This window comes from Marmota monax, unplaced genomic scaffold, assembly GCF_021218885.2.
Source record: "Marmota monax isolate L192 unplaced genomic scaffold, Marmota_monax_Labrador192_F-V1.1 WCK01_AAM20220418_F8-fsc00083, whole genome shotgun sequence".
Classification (NCBI taxonomy): domain Eukaryota; kingdom Metazoa; phylum Chordata; class Mammalia; order Rodentia; family Sciuridae; genus Marmota; species Marmota monax.
This window is the reverse complement of record NW_026692848.1, coordinates 770,621-789,001: the sequence shown is the minus strand read 5'-3', so window position 1 is coordinate 789,001 and position 18,381 is coordinate 770,621. Positions and strand designations below refer to the sequence as shown.

The 18,381-nt window shown below is 51.8% G+C and overlaps 1 protein-coding gene across 8 annotated transcripts in view; it reads right to left on the bottom strand.

Annotated features, from left to right (window-relative positions):
- The window catches only part of Wdr27 (WD repeat domain 27), a 148,176-nt gene that overhangs the window by 5,421 nt on the left and 124,374 nt on the right, over positions 1 to 18,381 (bottom strand). For 5 of the 8 annotated variants that reach the window (XM_046449385.1, XM_046449386.2, XM_046449387.2 and 2 more), the window contains one exon: positions 11,000 to 11,288. In XM_046449385.1, coding sequence (XP_046305341.1) covers positions 11,099 to 11,288 — 190 coding nt within the window. In that variant the 3' untranslated portion in view covers positions 11,000 to 11,098. Of the gene's footprint in view, positions 1 to 10,999; positions 11,289 to 18,381 lie in introns of those variants that run through there. The other 3 variants (XM_046449383.2, XM_046449384.2, XM_046449388.2) reach the window with 1 other exon arrangement.

The window sequence follows — 18,381 nt, the reverse complement described above, 5'->3', positions numbered from 1 at the left end:
ATCTCACTTCTTGTGAACACAGGCAGGTCGCCCCGAAACGGCCTTACCTCCTAGCTCAGAGGCTACGTGGGACCAGACCAGTCCTACCCTGGACACAGTCCTTCCGGAATCTGCACCAAGTTCTGCTGCACGCTAAATCCTGCCCCCTTCTGAGGCTCTCAGCTCGACATCCACCTGCAGAGCGCCATGGGCCTCTCATGCCTGTAGCTACTCCACGCCCTCAGTTCCTGGAAAATCTAGTTCTTAAACATGCCTAATACAAAGAAAACGTACAAATCAAACTTTATTCAGCTAATCGAGCAAACAAGTCTCGAAACCACGAAGGAGAAATGTATGTTTAGGAAAGAGGCGGAAAGTGCGAGGACTTAGAAATGAAGCTGGGAAGTGCAGCACGTGGGCCCAGGACACATGGCTGCATCACACCCTCACCATAGCTGCCGCTTCCCGTGGGCCCCTGCAGACCGGAGGTGGCCCCAGAGGGCAGGGCAGCCATCCCATGGCTCCCTATCGAGTGTGACCTGTTCCCACATGAACACATCCAGGGTTCCTCCCCAGGGACACTGGCCCTGGGGACCCCAGGAACACCCAACTTGAGTCTCACCACTCGCCCGGGGACCAGCCTATTCTCAGGCCGCTGGGCAAGCTGCAGGCTCTGCTGCTCCACAGGATGATTCTGCTCCTGGAGGCTGGGAACCCGCCCGTGGAACCTGCCTGGCCCCAGGAGGAGTCCTGAGGGCCCAGCAGTCACAGAGCACTCCCCGCCCGCTCAGCACCCAGCTCTGAGGGGGGGCGGGCGCTCACTCCACATGTGACCACTGTGCTCACACAGGGTGCCACACATGTGCTCCACAGCTGTGCCACGTTCTCACAGGCAGGTTCTCGTGCCACGTGCTCTCTTACACATGTGGCCTGGTGCCCATGTGCTCATGCTGTGTTCTTGCACATGCATGTTCTTGTGAGACTCCATGTGTGTTCTCTCACACCGTGTGATCTTGCCCATGGGTGTTCTCACATGTGTGACTCCATGTGAGTTCTCGCACACTGTTATTTTTAATATTGATTTTTACTTGTAGTTGTCAATACATTCATTTTATTTATTTATTTTTATGTGATGCTGACGATCGAACCCAGGGCCTTGCACGTGCTAGCTGAGTGCTCTACCACTGAGCCCCAGCCCCACACTGTATTTTTGTACACAGGTGTTCTCATATGTGTGACTCTGCGTGTGTCCTCTCACGCTGTGTTCTTGCACGTGGGTGTTCTCATATGTGTGACTCTGCGTGTGTCCTCTCACGCTGTGTGTTCTTGCACGTGGGTGTTCTCATATGTGTGACTCCATGTGTGTCCTCTCACGCTGTGTGTTCTTGCACGTGGGTGTTCTCATATGTGTGACTCTGCGTGTGTCCTCTCACGCTGTGTGTTCTTTCACGTGGGTGTTCTCGTATGTGTGACTCCATGCGTGTCCTCCCACGCTGTGTGTTCTTGCACGTGTGTGTTCTCGTATGTGTGACTCCATGCGTGTCGTCCCACGCTGTGTTCTTGCACGTGGGTGTTCTTGTATGTGTGACTCCATGCGTGTCCTCTCACGCTGTGTGTACTTGCACGTGGGTGTTCTCATATGTGTGACTCCGCGTGTGTCCTCTCACGCTGTGTGTTCTTGCACGTGGGTGTTCTCGTATGTGTGACTCCATGCGTGTCCTCTCACGCTGTGTGTTCTTGCACATGGGTGTTCTCATATGTGTGACTCTGCGTGTGTCCTCTCACGCTGTGTGTTCTTTCACGTGGGTGTTCTCGTATGTGTGACTCCATGCATGTCCTCCCACGCTGTGTGTTCTTGCACGTGGGTGTTCTCATATGTGTGACTCTGCGTGTGTCCTCTCACGCTGTGTGTTCTTTCATGTGGGTGTTCTCGTATGTGTGACTCCATGTGTGTCCTCTCACGCTGTGTGTTCTTGCACGTGGGGGTTGTCGTGTGACTCCATGTGTGTCCTCTCATGCTGTGTGTTGTTGCACGTGGGTGTTCTCATATGTGTGACTCCATGTGTGTCCTCTCACGCTGTGTGTTCTTGCACGTGTGTGTTCTCGTATGTGTGACTCCATGTGTGTCCTCTCACACTGTGTGTTCTTGCACGTGGGTGTTCTCGTGACTCCATGTGTATCCTCTCACGCTGTGTTCTTGCACGTGGGTGTTCTCGTATGTGTGACTCCATGTGTGTCCTCCCACGCTGTGTTCTTGCACGTGGATGTTCTCGTATGTGTGACTCCATGTGTGTCCTCCCACGCTGTGTGCTCTTGCACGTGGGTGTTCTCATATGTGTGACTCCATGTGTGTCCTCCCACGCTGTGTTCTTGCACGTGGGTGTTCTCGTATGCGTGACTCCATGTGTGTCCTCACGCTGTGTGTTCTCATGTGCCTGTGTGTGTGTTCTCATGCATGCTGTCACTCAGGTGGACACACAAGCTGTGCGTCACAGCAGAAACCCTGACCTAGGCTTGGATGACAACGGCTTGATTCTGGGAGGCTGAACGAGGTCAGGGGCCAGAGCCACAAGGTCCTGGACGTCACACCATGTCAGACCTCTGTCTCTGTGGCCAGGACTTCTGCAGGAGGACTTGCAGGCTGGTGAGCTGAGGCTCCTCCTCACACAGCACCAGGAGACAGCAGTGCCTGGACTGAGCACACCAGGCTGTGTGCCCAGCGTGCCCAAACACTCTCTGCCTAGCACCAGGGAGGGGATGCTTATGTTGAGGGTGGATGATTTTATTCTGAAACAAATACTTCCAGGGTTTGGGTAAAACCATTCCTGCAGGACCTGCCTAAACCTTCAGTGCTTCAAACCCCAGGGGCTGGGTCAAACCAGTCCCAGAGGACCTGCCCAAACCTTATAGTTCACACCCGGGATCACACCCCTTGTGCCCTCCCCCTGACAGTTCACACCTGGGTTCATGCCCCTGCGCCCTCCCCCTGACAGTTCACACCTGGGCTCATACCCCTGTGCCCTTCCCCTGACGGTTCACACCTGGGCTAATACCCCTGTGCCCCTCCCCTGACAGTTCACACCTGGGCTCATGCCCCTGCACCCTCCCTCTGACAGTTCACAACTGGGTTATGACCCTGTGCCCTTCCCCTGACAGTTCACACCTGGGCTCATGCCCTTGTGCCCTTCCCCTGACAGTTCACACCTGGGTTCATGCCCCTGTGCCCTCCCTCTGACAGTTCACACCTGGGTTCATGCCCCTGCGCCCTCCCTCTGACAGTTCACACCTGGGTTCATGCCCCTGTGCCCTTCCCCTGACAGTTCACACCTGGGCTCATCACCCTGTGCCCTCCCCCTGACAGTTCACACCTGGGTTCATGCCCCTGCGCCCTCCCTCTGACAGTTCACACCTGGGCTCATGCCCCTGTGCCCTTCCCCTGACGGTTCACACCTGGGCTCATACCCCTGTGCCCTCCCTCTGACAGTTCACACCTGGGCTCATGCCCCTGTGCCCTTCCCCTGACAGTTCACACCTGGGCTCATACCCCTGCGCCCTCCCTCTGACAGTTCACACCTGGGCTCATACCCCTGCGCCCTCCCTCTGACAGTTCACACCTGGTCTCATACCCCTGCGCCCTCCCTCTGACAGTTCACACCTGGGCTCATACCCCTGCGCCCTCCCTCTGACAGTTCACACCTGGTCTCATACCCCTGCGCCCTCCCCCTGACAGTTCACACCTGGTCTCATACCCCTGTGCCCTCCCTCTGACAGTTCACACCTGGGCTCATGCCCCTGTGCCCTTCCCCTGACAGTTCACACCTGGGCTCATACCCCTGCGCCCTCCCTCTGACAGTTCACACCTGGGCTCATGCCCCTGTGCCCTCCCTCTGACAGTTCACACCTGGGCTCATGCCCCTGTGCCCTTCCCCTGACAGTTCACACCTGGGCTCATACCCCTGCGCCCTCCCTCTGACAGTTCACACCTGGGCTCATACCCCTGCGCCCTCCCTCTGACAGTTCACACCTGGGCTCATACCCCTGCGCCCTCCCTCTGACAGTTCACACCTGGGCTCATCACCCTGTGCCCTCCACCTGACGGTTCACACCTGGGCTCATGCCCCTGTGCCCTCCACCTGACGGTTCACACCTGGCTCATCACCCTGTGCCCACTTGGCAGGGCTGCACCCCTGGGCCCTTGCTGTTCCCCAAGTGCATGGTGCACACGGATTCTGCCGTGGACCTGTCTGAGCCAGCCCATCTCCTGCCTTTCTCCGCTCTCTGCAACAGGTTGCTCCTGTCTTTGCTGCCTGCTGTTCCAGCCTGTGAGTCAACATGTGACCTGCTCTCCAGCAACAGGCACATGCCGGTTCTGGCTTTGGCAGTGGCGAGTGAAGCTGTCAGGGATGTCCTCCAGAAGTTGGGGACGTTGCGCTCCTCTCTTAGCAGGTAGCACTACCAGACACATGGCTAGAAGTGCATCTGTCTTCTCAGAACCGCAAATTCAGGCTGCACATCCACTCCGGGCAGCCTGGGCAGCTGCACTGAACGTCCTCTTGGCTACCCTTGGTTCTGCTGATATTTTTTCACTACCTTCCGGCGAGGGTGCTGCAGGTGCTTGTGGTTTTAATTTGCATTTTCCAGCAGGGATGTGTGTGCAGCCTTCTCGCCTGGCTTGGCGTTGGCGAGTCCCCCTGGGAAGGCCCGCTCTCACAGTCTGCCGTTTGAGTTGTCTCTTCTTTCTGCTATGTTGACTCTAGTCTTTTACCTTGACTTTCAAAGAAAAAAATGCTTTTTTCTCCATTCATAGAGTAGATGGTCAATTTAGTTAATGCAAAATTCAAGGGTTAGTCTAGTTTCCTTCAGCATGACCACCCGTACCACGTGGATTCATCCCATGACTCCACCATCCACCATCTCCACTGTGGAAGACACAGCAGCCCGGGCTTCAGGGAAGCCTCAGTCCCCTCCTCCCCTCTGCTGTGCACTTAAGCTGTGGAGTCCCCTTACAGATGGCATAAGCTCAGCCCTGTGGCTTTCCGGCCAGCAAAGTTTCCTGTGTTGGGGGAAAGGCTGAAGTGTTCCTGGTGTGGTGTGGTTATAAATTGGAATGCCACCCTTCATGCATAATAGAGGTGCTGAATGTTTCTCTCCAGACCATTTTATAAGAAAGCAGAACAAGAGATCAGAGAGGAGGAAGAGGGACGTTGGCCTCTGGGTGTAGGTCAGACCTACTCAGGACTGCCACTCACTCTCCTGACCCATGAGTCCTCTCAGCACCAGCCCTTAAATGACCTCCTCCAGAGCACAGGGACCCTGCCATGGAGAGCAGTGATTTGAATCATGGTCATTCTGACTCCTGTGGCTACATTGTGCTGGGAGCTGCCTGTGCGAAGGTGCAGGTCAAGATGGTCCAGCTGCTGTGGTACGCCGGCCCAGGGAGGTTATGTACAAAGGCACACAGCAGTCACCAGTCGGAACCTTGAGCTCAGACACCAACTCCCAGGGACAGAGGGTTCTGAGCGTAAGAAGACGACCCTCATTTCCCACTGGTCCTGCAGATCGCCTGCTTTGCTAAAACTTCCCCACAAGTAACCTTTTCATGATGCAACTTATGCAATATACGTGCTGAGCTGTTCTGGGTCAGTCAAACTCCATCCGAGCTTGGCTGCCCACTCGCCCCACCTTCTTCTCTGTGTGTCTGTCTGTCTTTTCCTAATCCCCCATCGCCCTCTGTCTTCTTTCTGGATTCACGGCCATGGCTGAGAGCAGAGACGAGAGAGCCGCAGCACCCGGGCTACCTGGCTGGGAGTCTCCTGAGGTCTGGGAGACCACATGGATCATGAGCAGCCTCCCTGCGCCCTCGTGCAGGTGAAGCCTGGGGAGCCCTGGAGGAATGCAGTGCTTATAGCAAGAGTACGAATGCAGCACCATGCGACTTCAGAGAACCAAGGCCAGGCAGGCAGCTGGCCACAGGCAGCTGGCCACAGGCAGTCTGGGAGGGTCCTCCCTCCCTGGCCTCCTGGAGTTGTCCCGTGGCTACCTGGGGGGGCGTCTCACTGGGACCCAGGCCCAGGCACGCTGCACCTCTCTACGAGTGTCCTCTGCTCCCTTGTCTGTCCTGAGCACATTCCAGAGAGTGGCCGTCTTCCACACAAGTTGAGTTCCTCATCAGTAACTTCACACTCAGAGCCTGTCCTTGCTCCTGGCCAGGATGGGTCCCCTCCTCCATGCTCCTGCCACACCCACCCAGTTCTGCCTGGCATCTTGGCCTTCATCTTATGCCAAAAAAAAGGCATGAATGTTATCGTTCGTTTCTTAAACGCTGAGTTGAAATCTCAAACTAGTGCACAGAACTAGTTTGACCAGGGAAGCAGATGACCAGGGAGGCGGCCGGGTCCGGCTAGAAGCAAGCTGAAGCCTACCCACAACACACACTGAGGTGAGCTGTTCCCAACAGGGTCTGAGACCAACTTCTTGTCAGGAAGAAGAAAGGAAGAACAGAAAGGGAGAGAGAGGAGGCCTGGGGTGGCAGTTTATGGTCTCTTCCCGTCTTGAAGAATATATTCAGATGAGCCCTGTGACACTGCCACTGCTGGGGGTCAAACACAGGTGGACACTGGCCATCTTAGATGGTCCAACCTGATATCCACAGGTTTAGCTGCGCATATCTGAGGGGGCTTCCAGGGAGCCTCACGCACGCTGGCTGTGCCCAGGACCCAGAGCAGCACCTGCCAACACTTGGCCTGGCTGTCCCCAGCTGCCAGTCAAGGCTCGGTGGGGACGGACCCCTCCCCACAACATGTAAGGCACCCTTCTCCTCAGGCCTGGGGTTCTCTAAGCAGAGAATGAGCCTCTGGATCTGCCAAGAGCCTCTAAACGGAACGTCAAAAATGAACAGCAAATGCTACTCCAGAGGTCCAGACCACCCTCTGTGAGGGCTCACCAGGCCTGGGGCCACAGTCACCTTCTTGCTTTGATGTCTGGGATACACAGACAAACCCCATGACATGAACACAGAACCTGAGTCATTTTGTCATTCAAATACCAAAAGGCATCTCAGTGCATCACTTAGAGACGGAGCCAGACGGAGCCATGTCTCGTCCTCTCCTCCACAGCCAGCTCTCACCCTGGAGGGCCAGCAAGGACATCGAGGTGGACAGCGCCTGACCATGGCCTCCCCACTGTCCCGCATCTGCTAGCCCTCCTTCTGCAGGTGGAGGACACGAAGCAGACGCTGGAGGATGTGGAATGAGGCAGCTCCTCAGTGTCAAGATCTGCACCTTCCCAGGCCCCTGGGCAGCAGGGAGGTTGAACCTGGGTAGACACCCAGCCATAGCTGAGCTTTCCCCATGGCCCCAGCAGCCTCTGTCCTGGTGGAGCAGGGTCACAGGGCCCCTTCCCTTAGGCCCTGGGAAGACCAGTTCCCTTTGCCCTGGTCTGGCTTGCAGATATTGCGCCAGAAATGATGCTGGACTCCTGTCCCTGTGTCCCTGTAGCACAGAGTTCGCCACCCATCAGGACCAGGGTGACAACAGTGAAGCCCAGCAGAGTACAGGGTCACTGGGAAGTGGGTAGAGGTGAAGCCAAGTCCTCATGACATGCCATCTTCTTACTCTCCTCAACCAAGGCATCCGCAGGACCACACGGGTCCCAAGATGTCTGGCTGCCGCATGGGGCTGGTGGAGTCAGCACCAGGGAGGCAGAGGCAGGCCCAGCAGCTGCCCCCACTCCGCCCCGCCGTGGGTGCAGAGGGCAGATCCGTGCTGGGCTCCACAGGCTTGCCTCAGCGCTACCCTCTTTTCCCTTCATAAAGCTAAGGGAATAATTTTTTACATATTATCTTCTTTGACATATTATTCAGCTATTAATTAAATAAATAAAACTTGCTGTGCCTGGACTCCTGGCTCACCTGGAGGACTCGTGCACAAAGACCAAAGCAACCTGTGGATGAACATTTATCCTGAAGCCACTCATGGAAGGGGCACATCCAAAACCACAAAGACGCGCACCGTTGGTGGGAAAGCAACTGGCAGAGCCCTTCAGGTCACAGCGTGAAGGCCTCTCGAGGGCTGGGATAGAACTGCCCCTCTCCAGCAACCCACTGGTCCAGAGCCTGGAAGAGCATCCACACCCAGTTCACTGCAGCCAGGAGGGCGCACCAGTGGCCTCAGTGGCTGGAGCGTGAGTGGGACGTGCAATTTCACATAGTGGGGTGCTGCTCCGCAGGAAAGGGAAGGAGAGCCTGCAGCTGCCGCCCCTGGATGCCCTGGGCCCCGCCCCGAGCCCGTGGAAGAAGTACAGCATGGCTGACTCATTTGCTTGAGGTCCCTGAGGCCCAGGGAAAGGAGGCCACCTGAGTGGGCCTCGGCTTGCCACCTGGAGAGCCAAGCACCCCTCCAGGTGGGGTGCTGAGGGTTGTGCAGGGGCCTGACTGTGCCTGAGACCGCAGACGGCTGGGTTAAAAATGCAAATGCCAGGTCGCACGTGTCTCACGGCAACTTAAAATACAGTGCATGTGAATTTAAGGGATGTACTAAAATTAAAAACATTAAACACGGTCTACGCCTGCGTGCCCTGAGCTGCCTCATTTGCCACAAAGGCACCTCAGGTTTAGGACACACGAATGTGCGACTGGTCGGGGGGCAAGCAAGCACTGGATGTTCTGCAGCACTGCTAGGAGGAGCACACAGTGTGTGCGCCCCGTGCAGCTCCAGCCAGGAGCCCAGACGTGCCTGACCTCGGCAGGCGGAGTGACAGACTGCCATGTCACCAGGACATGCAGAGGCCAGCAGGGCTGCAGCGGGATGACCCCTCCCTGGTTGCCAGCATGGCCAGGTCTTGCCAATCAGGGCACTTGCCCTCAGAGCCCTCCTGTGGCAGGAGTCACGCTGCTGGGTCCTCTGGAACCCAGAGTGGCCTGCAAGCTCCCAAGTCTCCTAGGACCCTGAAGGATGTGGTTCTGCAGTCTGGACTCTGGTGCACAGAGTGGGTCCCAGGACAGATATGCGGAACTCGACAGTCATCGACCCAGGATGAAAGGCCACGGTAGGTCTGGGTGAGCCACGGCAACCCAAGACAGCCAGGGCACACTAATCAGCAGGCCAGAACTGGTGAGGACTGGCCACTGCAGCTTATCAACTCTCAGAAGAGAATGCTCATGCACCCATTCCATAATCCATGACCCAGGTAGAGGTAGATATGAACAAGGACACAAGTATGGACATGCACAGACTTATAGACATGGCCATAAACAGACACATACACACAGCTAGACAGAGACAGAGAGATATAGACAGACACATAGACATAGACAGATACACGGACAGATACATACATATAGACATATATAAAGAGACATAGATATAGACATAGACAGAGATATAGATAGATACATAGACATAGACACAGACAGACATAAACAGATACATAGACATAGACATATCTACAGAGATATAGACGTAGACATAGGTATAGACATATAGATAGACATAGATATATAGACATAGACTTAGATATATAGATATAGACATAGACAGATACATAGACATATAGACATAGACATAGATATATAGACATAGACATAGAGACATAGACATAGATAGTCAGATACATAGACATAGATATAGACAGATATATAGACTTAGATATAAACAGATACATAGACATAGCTATATAGACATAGATATAGAGACACAGACATAGAGACATAGACATAGATACAGTCAGATACATAGACATAGATATAGACAGACATATAGACATAGACATAGATACAGACAGATACATGGACATAGATATAAAGACATAGACATAGATATATAGACATAAACAGATACATAGAGACATAGACATAGACATAGATACAGACAGATACATAGACATAGATATATAGACATAGACATAGATATAGACATAAACAGATACATAGACATAGACATATATACAGAGATATAGACATAGACATAGATATAGATAGATAGACATAGATATATAGACAGACATAGATATAGATATATAGACATAGACATAGACAGATACATAGACATAGATATATAGACATAGACATAGATATATAGACACAGACATAGATATATAGACATAGACAGTCAGATACATAGACATAGATATAAACAGATATATAGACTTAGATGTAAACAGATACATAGACATAGCTATATAGACATAGATATAGAGACATAGACATAGAGACATAGACATAGATACAGTCAGATACATAGACATAGATATAGACAGATACATAGACATAGCTATATAGACATAGATATAGAGACATAGACATAGAGACATAGACATAGATACAGTCAGATACATAGACATAGATATAAACAGATACATAGACATAGCTATATAGACATAGATACAGAGACACAGACATAGATACAGTCAGATACATAGACATAGATACAGACAGATACATAGACATAGATATAAAGACATAGACATAGATATATAGACACAAACAGATACATAGAGACATAGACATAGATACAGACAGATGCATAGACAGACAGACATAGGCATAGATATAGACATAGACAGATATATAGACATAGATATATAGACATAGACATAGGCATAGATATAGACAGAGACATAGACATAGACAAACAGATACATAGACACAGACACAGATAGAGACGTAGATATAGACAAAGACATAGGAAGAGACAGATAAGACAGATATAGACGTAGACTTATAGACAGACACAGATATAGTCAGACACGGATATAGACACAGACAGACGTAGATAAAATCAGAGAGAAAGACACAGACACAGATATGCACATAGACATACAGATACAGACATAGACTACAGAAACAGACACAGATATGCACATAGACATACAGATACAGACAGACACAGACACAGATATGCACATAGACATACAGATACAGACAGACACAGACATAGATATGCACATAGACATCCAGATCCGGACAAAGAAAGACAGAGACATAGACAGCTCTCCCCTCCCCACAGTCCAGTCGTGAAGCAAGTGCTGGGCCATCCTTTATTGAGTGCTTCACCTCCCCAGCTCTGTGCAGCAGCACAGGGTGAGTCCCATTTCCTGGTGAGGGGCTGAGGAGCAGGGAGACTCACCAAGCTGAGAGCAGCCCCCAGGGAAGAGGGGTCTGTGGAAGGCAGAACCTAACCACGGAAACCTCCCTGTGCTGGCCCAGAGGGATTGCAGGGACGTCTTGCTCTCCTCTCACATCCAGGAACCACCCGGCACAGTCACTGAGCCACAAAGAGCTGCAGTTTCCCGTCCACGGTGGCGGTGGCAAGCTGTAAAGGAAAACAAAGCCCCATCCTTCATTAATGGATACGCCTGTCAGAAGAGAGAGCCCACAGGTGCACAGGTGCCGCCCTCAGCCTGACCAGTCCAGGCTAGGTTGCGCTGCTGCCTCAGTGTGGCCGAGAGCCCTGTCGGAGCTCATCGTCTGTGTGTAACAAGAGATCTTAACCTACACATTGTCATAGCTGAGTGGCCACCAGTGACAGGAGAGGGGAGATGGCCACAGGAGGCACCAGGACTCGGGGTCCCACCTGTTCCACTCTGGAGGAAGCGTCCTCTCCAGTCTACTGGGGCTTACAACTCCCAGGGAAGGCTGGGGGTGCAAATGGCAGTTAGCTCTTGTCAGCGTCTGGCCTCAGCACGGAGCAGCTACCTGCCTCACCCAGCCCCACGCTACACATCCCAGGAGCAACAGCACAGAGCTGGCAGGGGAAAGCACCCTGTCCTTCCCCTGGGATGGCAGAGTGGTGACCGCTGTCAGGCCCCCCTCATCATGGAGAGCCTGGGAACAGGGAGTCAGAGTGAGTGCCTTTGCTCCAGCTCATTTTTGTCGTCATCCAATTTGGAAGCCACATGCTGAAGAATAAGATTCAAAAGCAACTGCGTAATCAGAGAAATCGGAAGGGGCCTATGACGCTGAAGAAGGGCTCAAAGGAACTGGGGAGACCCTGCGCCTGCTGGGCAGCGGGAGAACTTAACTTCCAGAGTTAACATATTATACCTTCAGAAGCCCAGCAAAACCAGAGTGCATACAAAGCAGCAGGAAAACACAGGCCATACAAGGAAAAGGAAAAAGTAAATTGACAGAAACTGCTCTGAAGACCCTGAGGGTGGATCTACAACATTACAACTTGAACACAGCCATCTTAGAGAGGCTTACAGAATCAAAGGAAGCTGGGGTAATGTTTGTAAATTATGTATTAAAGAAATTCAAACAGCAGCAAAGAGAGAGCACAAACCTGAATCCAAGCCGCCGCAGTCTGGCTGGGCAAAATAACCGGGGGGTGACAAGCAACTTGTGAAGATTGAAACAGCAGGAGCCGCTTTATTACGGGACAGCAGAGGTGTATATACCTAACTAATTACACACAGCTTGACTTGATGAACATCATCTAGATACAGCAGTCAGTTATCAAGGAATCCTCAATCTTAATGGCTCGCTGGCGTTGCTTCACAAACCACTCCTCCTGGCGCCATCGTGACTTGGTTGTGGCCCTCACCAAGCAAGCGCCCTGCAGCTGGGGACGCGTGCAACCAAGTGAGATGGACTTTAGGGAGCTGAGACAGAGCCGAGCAGCAGAAGGCAGCGGCAAACCAAGACAAGGCAGAGAGACGCCAAGGCTGGGGGACACAATGCACCTGAGCAGAGACGCAGAGCCCGGGGGCAGCCTCAAGCAGGCACAGACACACTGCCGGGCCTCAGGAGGGGAGAGAAGGAGCAGACAGAACATTTGGATGACGGCTGAAAACGCCCCAGATTTGATGAAGCCAGAATGTGAGCATCGCGGAAGCTCCAAGACTCCACCTAAGGAGAACACAAGCCACCCACACCGAGACACACGGGGACCAGACTCCCCAAAGCCCTGACAGACTCCTGGAACAACAAAGGAACAGTGACTCGACACTCAAGGTCCTCGGGGGGACATCAGAGCTCCCCTCAGAGAGCAGGGCTTGGTGTGCTCGAGGGGCCAAGAGGAAAACGTCCACCAGGAACCCTGTACCAGCAGAGGCGCACTTCAACAGTCAGGGGTGGAGGGAGGGAGAAGGTGCAGCAGACAGTGGGGGAGACGGCGAGCAGAGGAGAGTGTCCCGTGTCAGCACCATGCTCACCCACAGAACAGGCCGCGGTGTGCTCCCTGCTAGTATGATGACATGAAAATGGATTCTGACGTCACAGGTGACTCACAGGTAACCAGAAAGAACCACTAGAAAATAAAGTAAGAGGGAAGGCAAGACCTTCCCAGATAAACCGGAGCTGAAGGAGTTCATCAGCACTAGACCAGTCCCCAAGAAGTGCTCGGAGGTCCTGTGGGACGTGGAAGGACACCAGGCAGCAGCTCAGAGCCAGGGGGACACGGAACATGGACAAAGGCAGGGGCAGTCATAGAGCCATGACACTGTGGCAGGACTTCCTCTGTGTGATCTGCACGATTTGAAATAGAAATATATGTTTAAATAATCATCAGTGTAAAAGCTGGCATCATTGTGATTCTGGTTTACAACTCCATATTTTTCTGTTATATAAAGGACCAATGCATTTAAAAGAATTAATAATTTGTGTTTTGGAGAACAAAATATATAAAGATGTGATTTTGTGACTTCAACAACTGAAAAGGGGTGGAGACAAGATATAAAGAAGGAGAGTGTCGCACATCACCGAAGTCAATCTGGTATAAACTCAAATTAGAGTGTTATGACCTTAAAAGGTTAAATGTAATCCCCATGGGAACCCCCAAAATAGCTGTAGAATATACACAAAAGGAAATGAGAAATAAATTGAAACATTTTACTAAAAAATAAACTAAAAATAAGACATTAATGCAGAAAATAAAAGAAAATAACTATAAGACATTCAGGAAACAAATAGAAAAGCCACAGAAATAAGTCCTTCCTTATCTATAATTAGTTTAAATATAAGTGTATTAAACTCTCCAAAGAAAAGTCAGACTGGCCAAATGAATTAGAAACACACATGATCCCACTACATTCTGTATACAAAAACTCATTTTAGATCCAAAGATACACATGAGTTGAAGCTGAAAGAATGAAAATATTCAGTGCAAATAATAATCAAAAGAGGGCAGGTATATCAATATAGAAGAAGTAGACTTTAAATCCAAAGCTTACTAGACACAGAAAGTACACTGTGTATCTAAAATGATTCAAGGAAGCAAGAAGCTATAATGACTACGAGCATTTACACCCTAATAGACTATCAAACACATGAAGGAGAGACTGACAGAACTAAAAGAAGACATAGTATTAAAATCATAGCTGGAGATTTCGAGACTGTCCTCTCAAAAATGAACAGGATAACCAGAGAGCGACTGGAAGTGTGAAGAGGACTTCCTGGACGGAGTAGCCAGCTGGACTGGACAGGCCTCTGCAGAGCCCCCCACCAGCAGCAGCGCACTCTGCCCCACGGCCCCGGGAAATTCTCTAGGAGAGAGCACAGGTTCAGCCAGGAGCAAGGTTTCCATATTTTGAAAAAAAAGATAGAAATATTAAAAAGTAACTTTTCTGACCTCATTGGATGAAATAAGGAAGTCAACAATAAAAGTGAAACTTGAAAGCTCACAGAATTGTGAAAATTATTCTTATGTAACCAATGGATCAAAGAAGAAATGACAAGATAAATTAGAAAACAGTGAAATATGATTAAAAATGATAATGCATGAGATAATACAGACTCCAGAAAAAGAGGAAATCTGCAGCTGTGAATGCTTATACGACTAACAAATAAGAACAAACTAAACCCAGGGCGATCAGAAGAAAGAAAACTTTTCAAACATTAAAGTAAATGAAGAAAATGAAAACACAAAAACAATAGGGAAAATATCAGTGAGACCAAAATTTAGTTCTTTGAATGTATCGACAGAATTGGAAAATCTTCAGCTAAGTTGGCTAAGAAAAATAAAGGAGATTCAAATTATTTATGATTATTTACAGACGTAAAAGTGGGTGACCACTGACATTACAGAAATGAATGCTGATAAAAGTCCCTGTGAACAGTTTTACAACAGCCTATTTGGGACAGTTTCTCAGAAACATAAAGACCAAGTGCAATGGACAGAATGTTAATATGTGTATAACTAGTAAGAATGAACGAGTAGCCACCCCACACTGGCCTGAGTGGACCCAGGCTCACAGGAGGCCCAGGTCCATCCCACCACCAGCAGTCACCTGCCAGAGCCCAGCCTCCAGCACAGGACCACCTCTTCTGACCAGCAGACTCCTGCGGGAGGTCAGGCCCAGACCAGATCTGCCCTCACCAACTTGAGCGGGACCCAGGTCGAGGGTAGTTCCAAGTTTGCTCCCCACCAACCTGGTGTGGGAGGCTCGCAGACACAGCCTTCCCTGCACGGCCTCATGTGGTCCTTCCCCAGTTCAGGCACAGGAGGGAGGAGGGCAGAGAGACGGACCTGTCTCCTCCTCTTCAGGTTGACAGTCTGGCTAGAAGCTCGGCCTTGTAACCTCACTTCACCTGATTGCTTCCTAAGAGCTCCTTGTGCCACACTCGACCAGAGGCCGGGGCTTCAGCAGGCGGACGTGCTGTGTCCAGCCCACGGCCTGGGCAGGGGCGGTGATTCCCAGCTCGACATCAGCAGCAGCAAAGAGGAGGTCTGCTCCGTGCCCTGGGAGCACTCAAAACCCATTCCCTGCCCGGGGCCCAAAGACACTTGGAGGCAGTGGCCTGGTCCTGCCCAAGGGGGCCTGTGTGTACTGGTGACTCAGGAGCAGAGGCACAGCCCCACGGAGGTGCACAGTCCAGCGAGCACCAGTGCCTCCTGTCTGCACATGACACAGGCCTGGCCCCAGGAACTCACCCACACCCCTACAGAAGGAGACAGGAGACAAGGGAGCAGCCTGCACAGTCCCCGCAGTCACCAGCGTCTGCAGACAGCGGAGCCCAGCTTGAATGCCCATACCGCATGAGAGGGAGAACTCCATGCTCATTTCTAAGGCTAAAAATATCAGCTTTCAGGTTGAAATAAAATTGCTTTTATTTGCAAGGCCAAAGATCATTTTATACTCATACGCATGTGTCATATTATTTTGAAATTTGTCTTTGGCTGGATTGTATCAGAGAGAATAATATTAAAACACATGCATTCTGATTTTTTTTTTTAATGAGGTGTATCTGTTCTAAATAACTCAGTCTGCAAAACACTTGTCCAAATCTCATACCAAGGACATGTTAAAGCAGAAATGACTGGCTCAGAGTGGCTCCTGGACACCAGAAATGCCTCTCAGGTCACCTTGTGCCTCTCCTTTAAACTCTTGAACTGTTAAAAAGGGGAAATCAATAAAGGAAAGACATGCAGTGCGGTCGGTGCACACGTTAGTTCTTACTGCCTTGATCTGGAGTCCGTTTGGTGGAGTCTAACCCTCCACATCTGGTCCTTGTGGACGTGGCAGGACATCCAGCCTGTGCCTGCTCCCAGGTGTGGGTCCCTGTCAGTGGTCCCCCCGGGAGGTGCTGCTGGTGGCTGGGGCAAGGATGGGGCAAAGGGGGTGGGGCCACCAGGGGCCGGGGCTGACTGACCTCAGGGACCAGAGCTCGGCTCTGTCTGTGGCAGACAGACCACAGGAAGTCAGCGAGTGGCCGTGTGAGAGGAACTCAGGTGCCGGACATCGGAAGGGTCCCCTGGAGGCCAGGGGCTCTGCCGTGCCAGCAGGGAGGACGGCTCTGGCGGCGCACAAGACTGGCGGAGGCTGGTCAGGGTGAACCAGGCCAGGCCTTCGACCGCCAGCGTCTGCTCCTGGATGTGTTTTCCGGTTCCTTCTCCTCTTTGGAAGCCATGTGTTTCTGACTCTGCGAGGCAGGTGGCCAGAGTCCACAAGACACGCACAGCTCACAGCAGGAGACGCGCTGGTCCAGCGACCAGCCTCCAGCTCTGGACTCTGCTTCTCTCATTCAATCTCAGAATCTGGTGCAGCACAGACAGGGTCAGGCACCAGGGGCCGCTATGGTCGCCATGGGGAAGGTGGTGTTTCTCAGAAAAAGAGTAAAACTGAAAGAAAACAGGGACAGGGGCAACACTGTCCTAAAATGAGCCCGAGATGCCCCAAAGAGCAAGTCCTGATCTCCACCAAGGTGGGTGGCTGCCCTTCGCTGGGCACGCCACACCCGGCAGTCTGCCCTGAAGAGGACGTGCCGCTGCAGCATAGGCCACGTGGACAAGAAGACGGGCCATGCCACGTCTGCGGTAGGAGCCCTGGAGCCTGTGGCTCCGTAGGAGGACCTGGGTTCTCCCAGGGAAGCTGCAGAGCCCAGAGGAGTTTGAGGGAAGGGTGACCAGAGGGAGCCACCCAGGGCCTGCCGTGACAGTGCCTCCTGCCTCAGCCCCACTAAGGAAGGAAAGCCCCCAACACCTGCAGCCACAGGCGCCACAACAAGAGCCCTCACGCTCCATCTCTGCAGGCTGTGTCCAAGCCCAGGAGCCCACAGCAACAAACAGGGTCCTGAGCGCCCGCAGAAGGAACCCCCGACTTCTCCAGAAGGCCTCACGAGCAGCAAAGCCATGGCCACCCTGGGAGAGCCTGCCGTGGTCACCCTGGGGACAGCCTGCGTGGCCACCCTGGGGAGAGCCTGCCGTGGCCACCCATGAGTCAGCCGGCACAGGCGAGGCAGAAACAGAGTACCGAGACTCTTAGACCGGAGTACTTAGACCTGTCATCTGTAGTTTAAAAATAATTTAAATTATTAGAAACAGAGCCAAAGAATAAGTTGTTCACTTAAACAGAACTACCAGAAATGAAAACTGAGACATTCAACATGAACATTCAGTCCATGGTCAGGAGCTCACTAGCAATGGCTGAAGAGGTGACCGGCCAGCTGGACAGCAGACGCTGAGGAGCACCCAGAACAGGCCTGCAGCTGTGTGAGCCTGGGAAAGGAACGGAGATGACTGACGACTCTGACAGGGGCTGAGGAGGACCCGGGGGCAGAGAAAGGGAGGGTTATACGGAATCAAGACAGATATCAAAGGCAAAATGAGTTCCAGGAAAGACAAGAGCTGATCCACACCTCAGCTTACAGTCAGCTGCAGCAGGCCGGCAGTGAGCCCTGAGGGCAGGAGTGCAGATGCCCAGCAGAGCTGCTGCCAGCCCCAGGCCATTGTCCTATGCCACTCCCTATCCATTTCTAATATCACTGCCACTTACTCATCAAAAGCTCAGTCATGGGACCCATGAATAAAAATGAATATTGGATTACATCATGTTTTTTGTTTCATATTTTATACTTTTAAGGTTTAAATCTTCCATGACTATATATCACAGAGATATTCTCTTGGAGGTTCTACCTATAGTTCTACTTTCCACATTTATATGATTAAAATGTATCAATCTACACGTTAA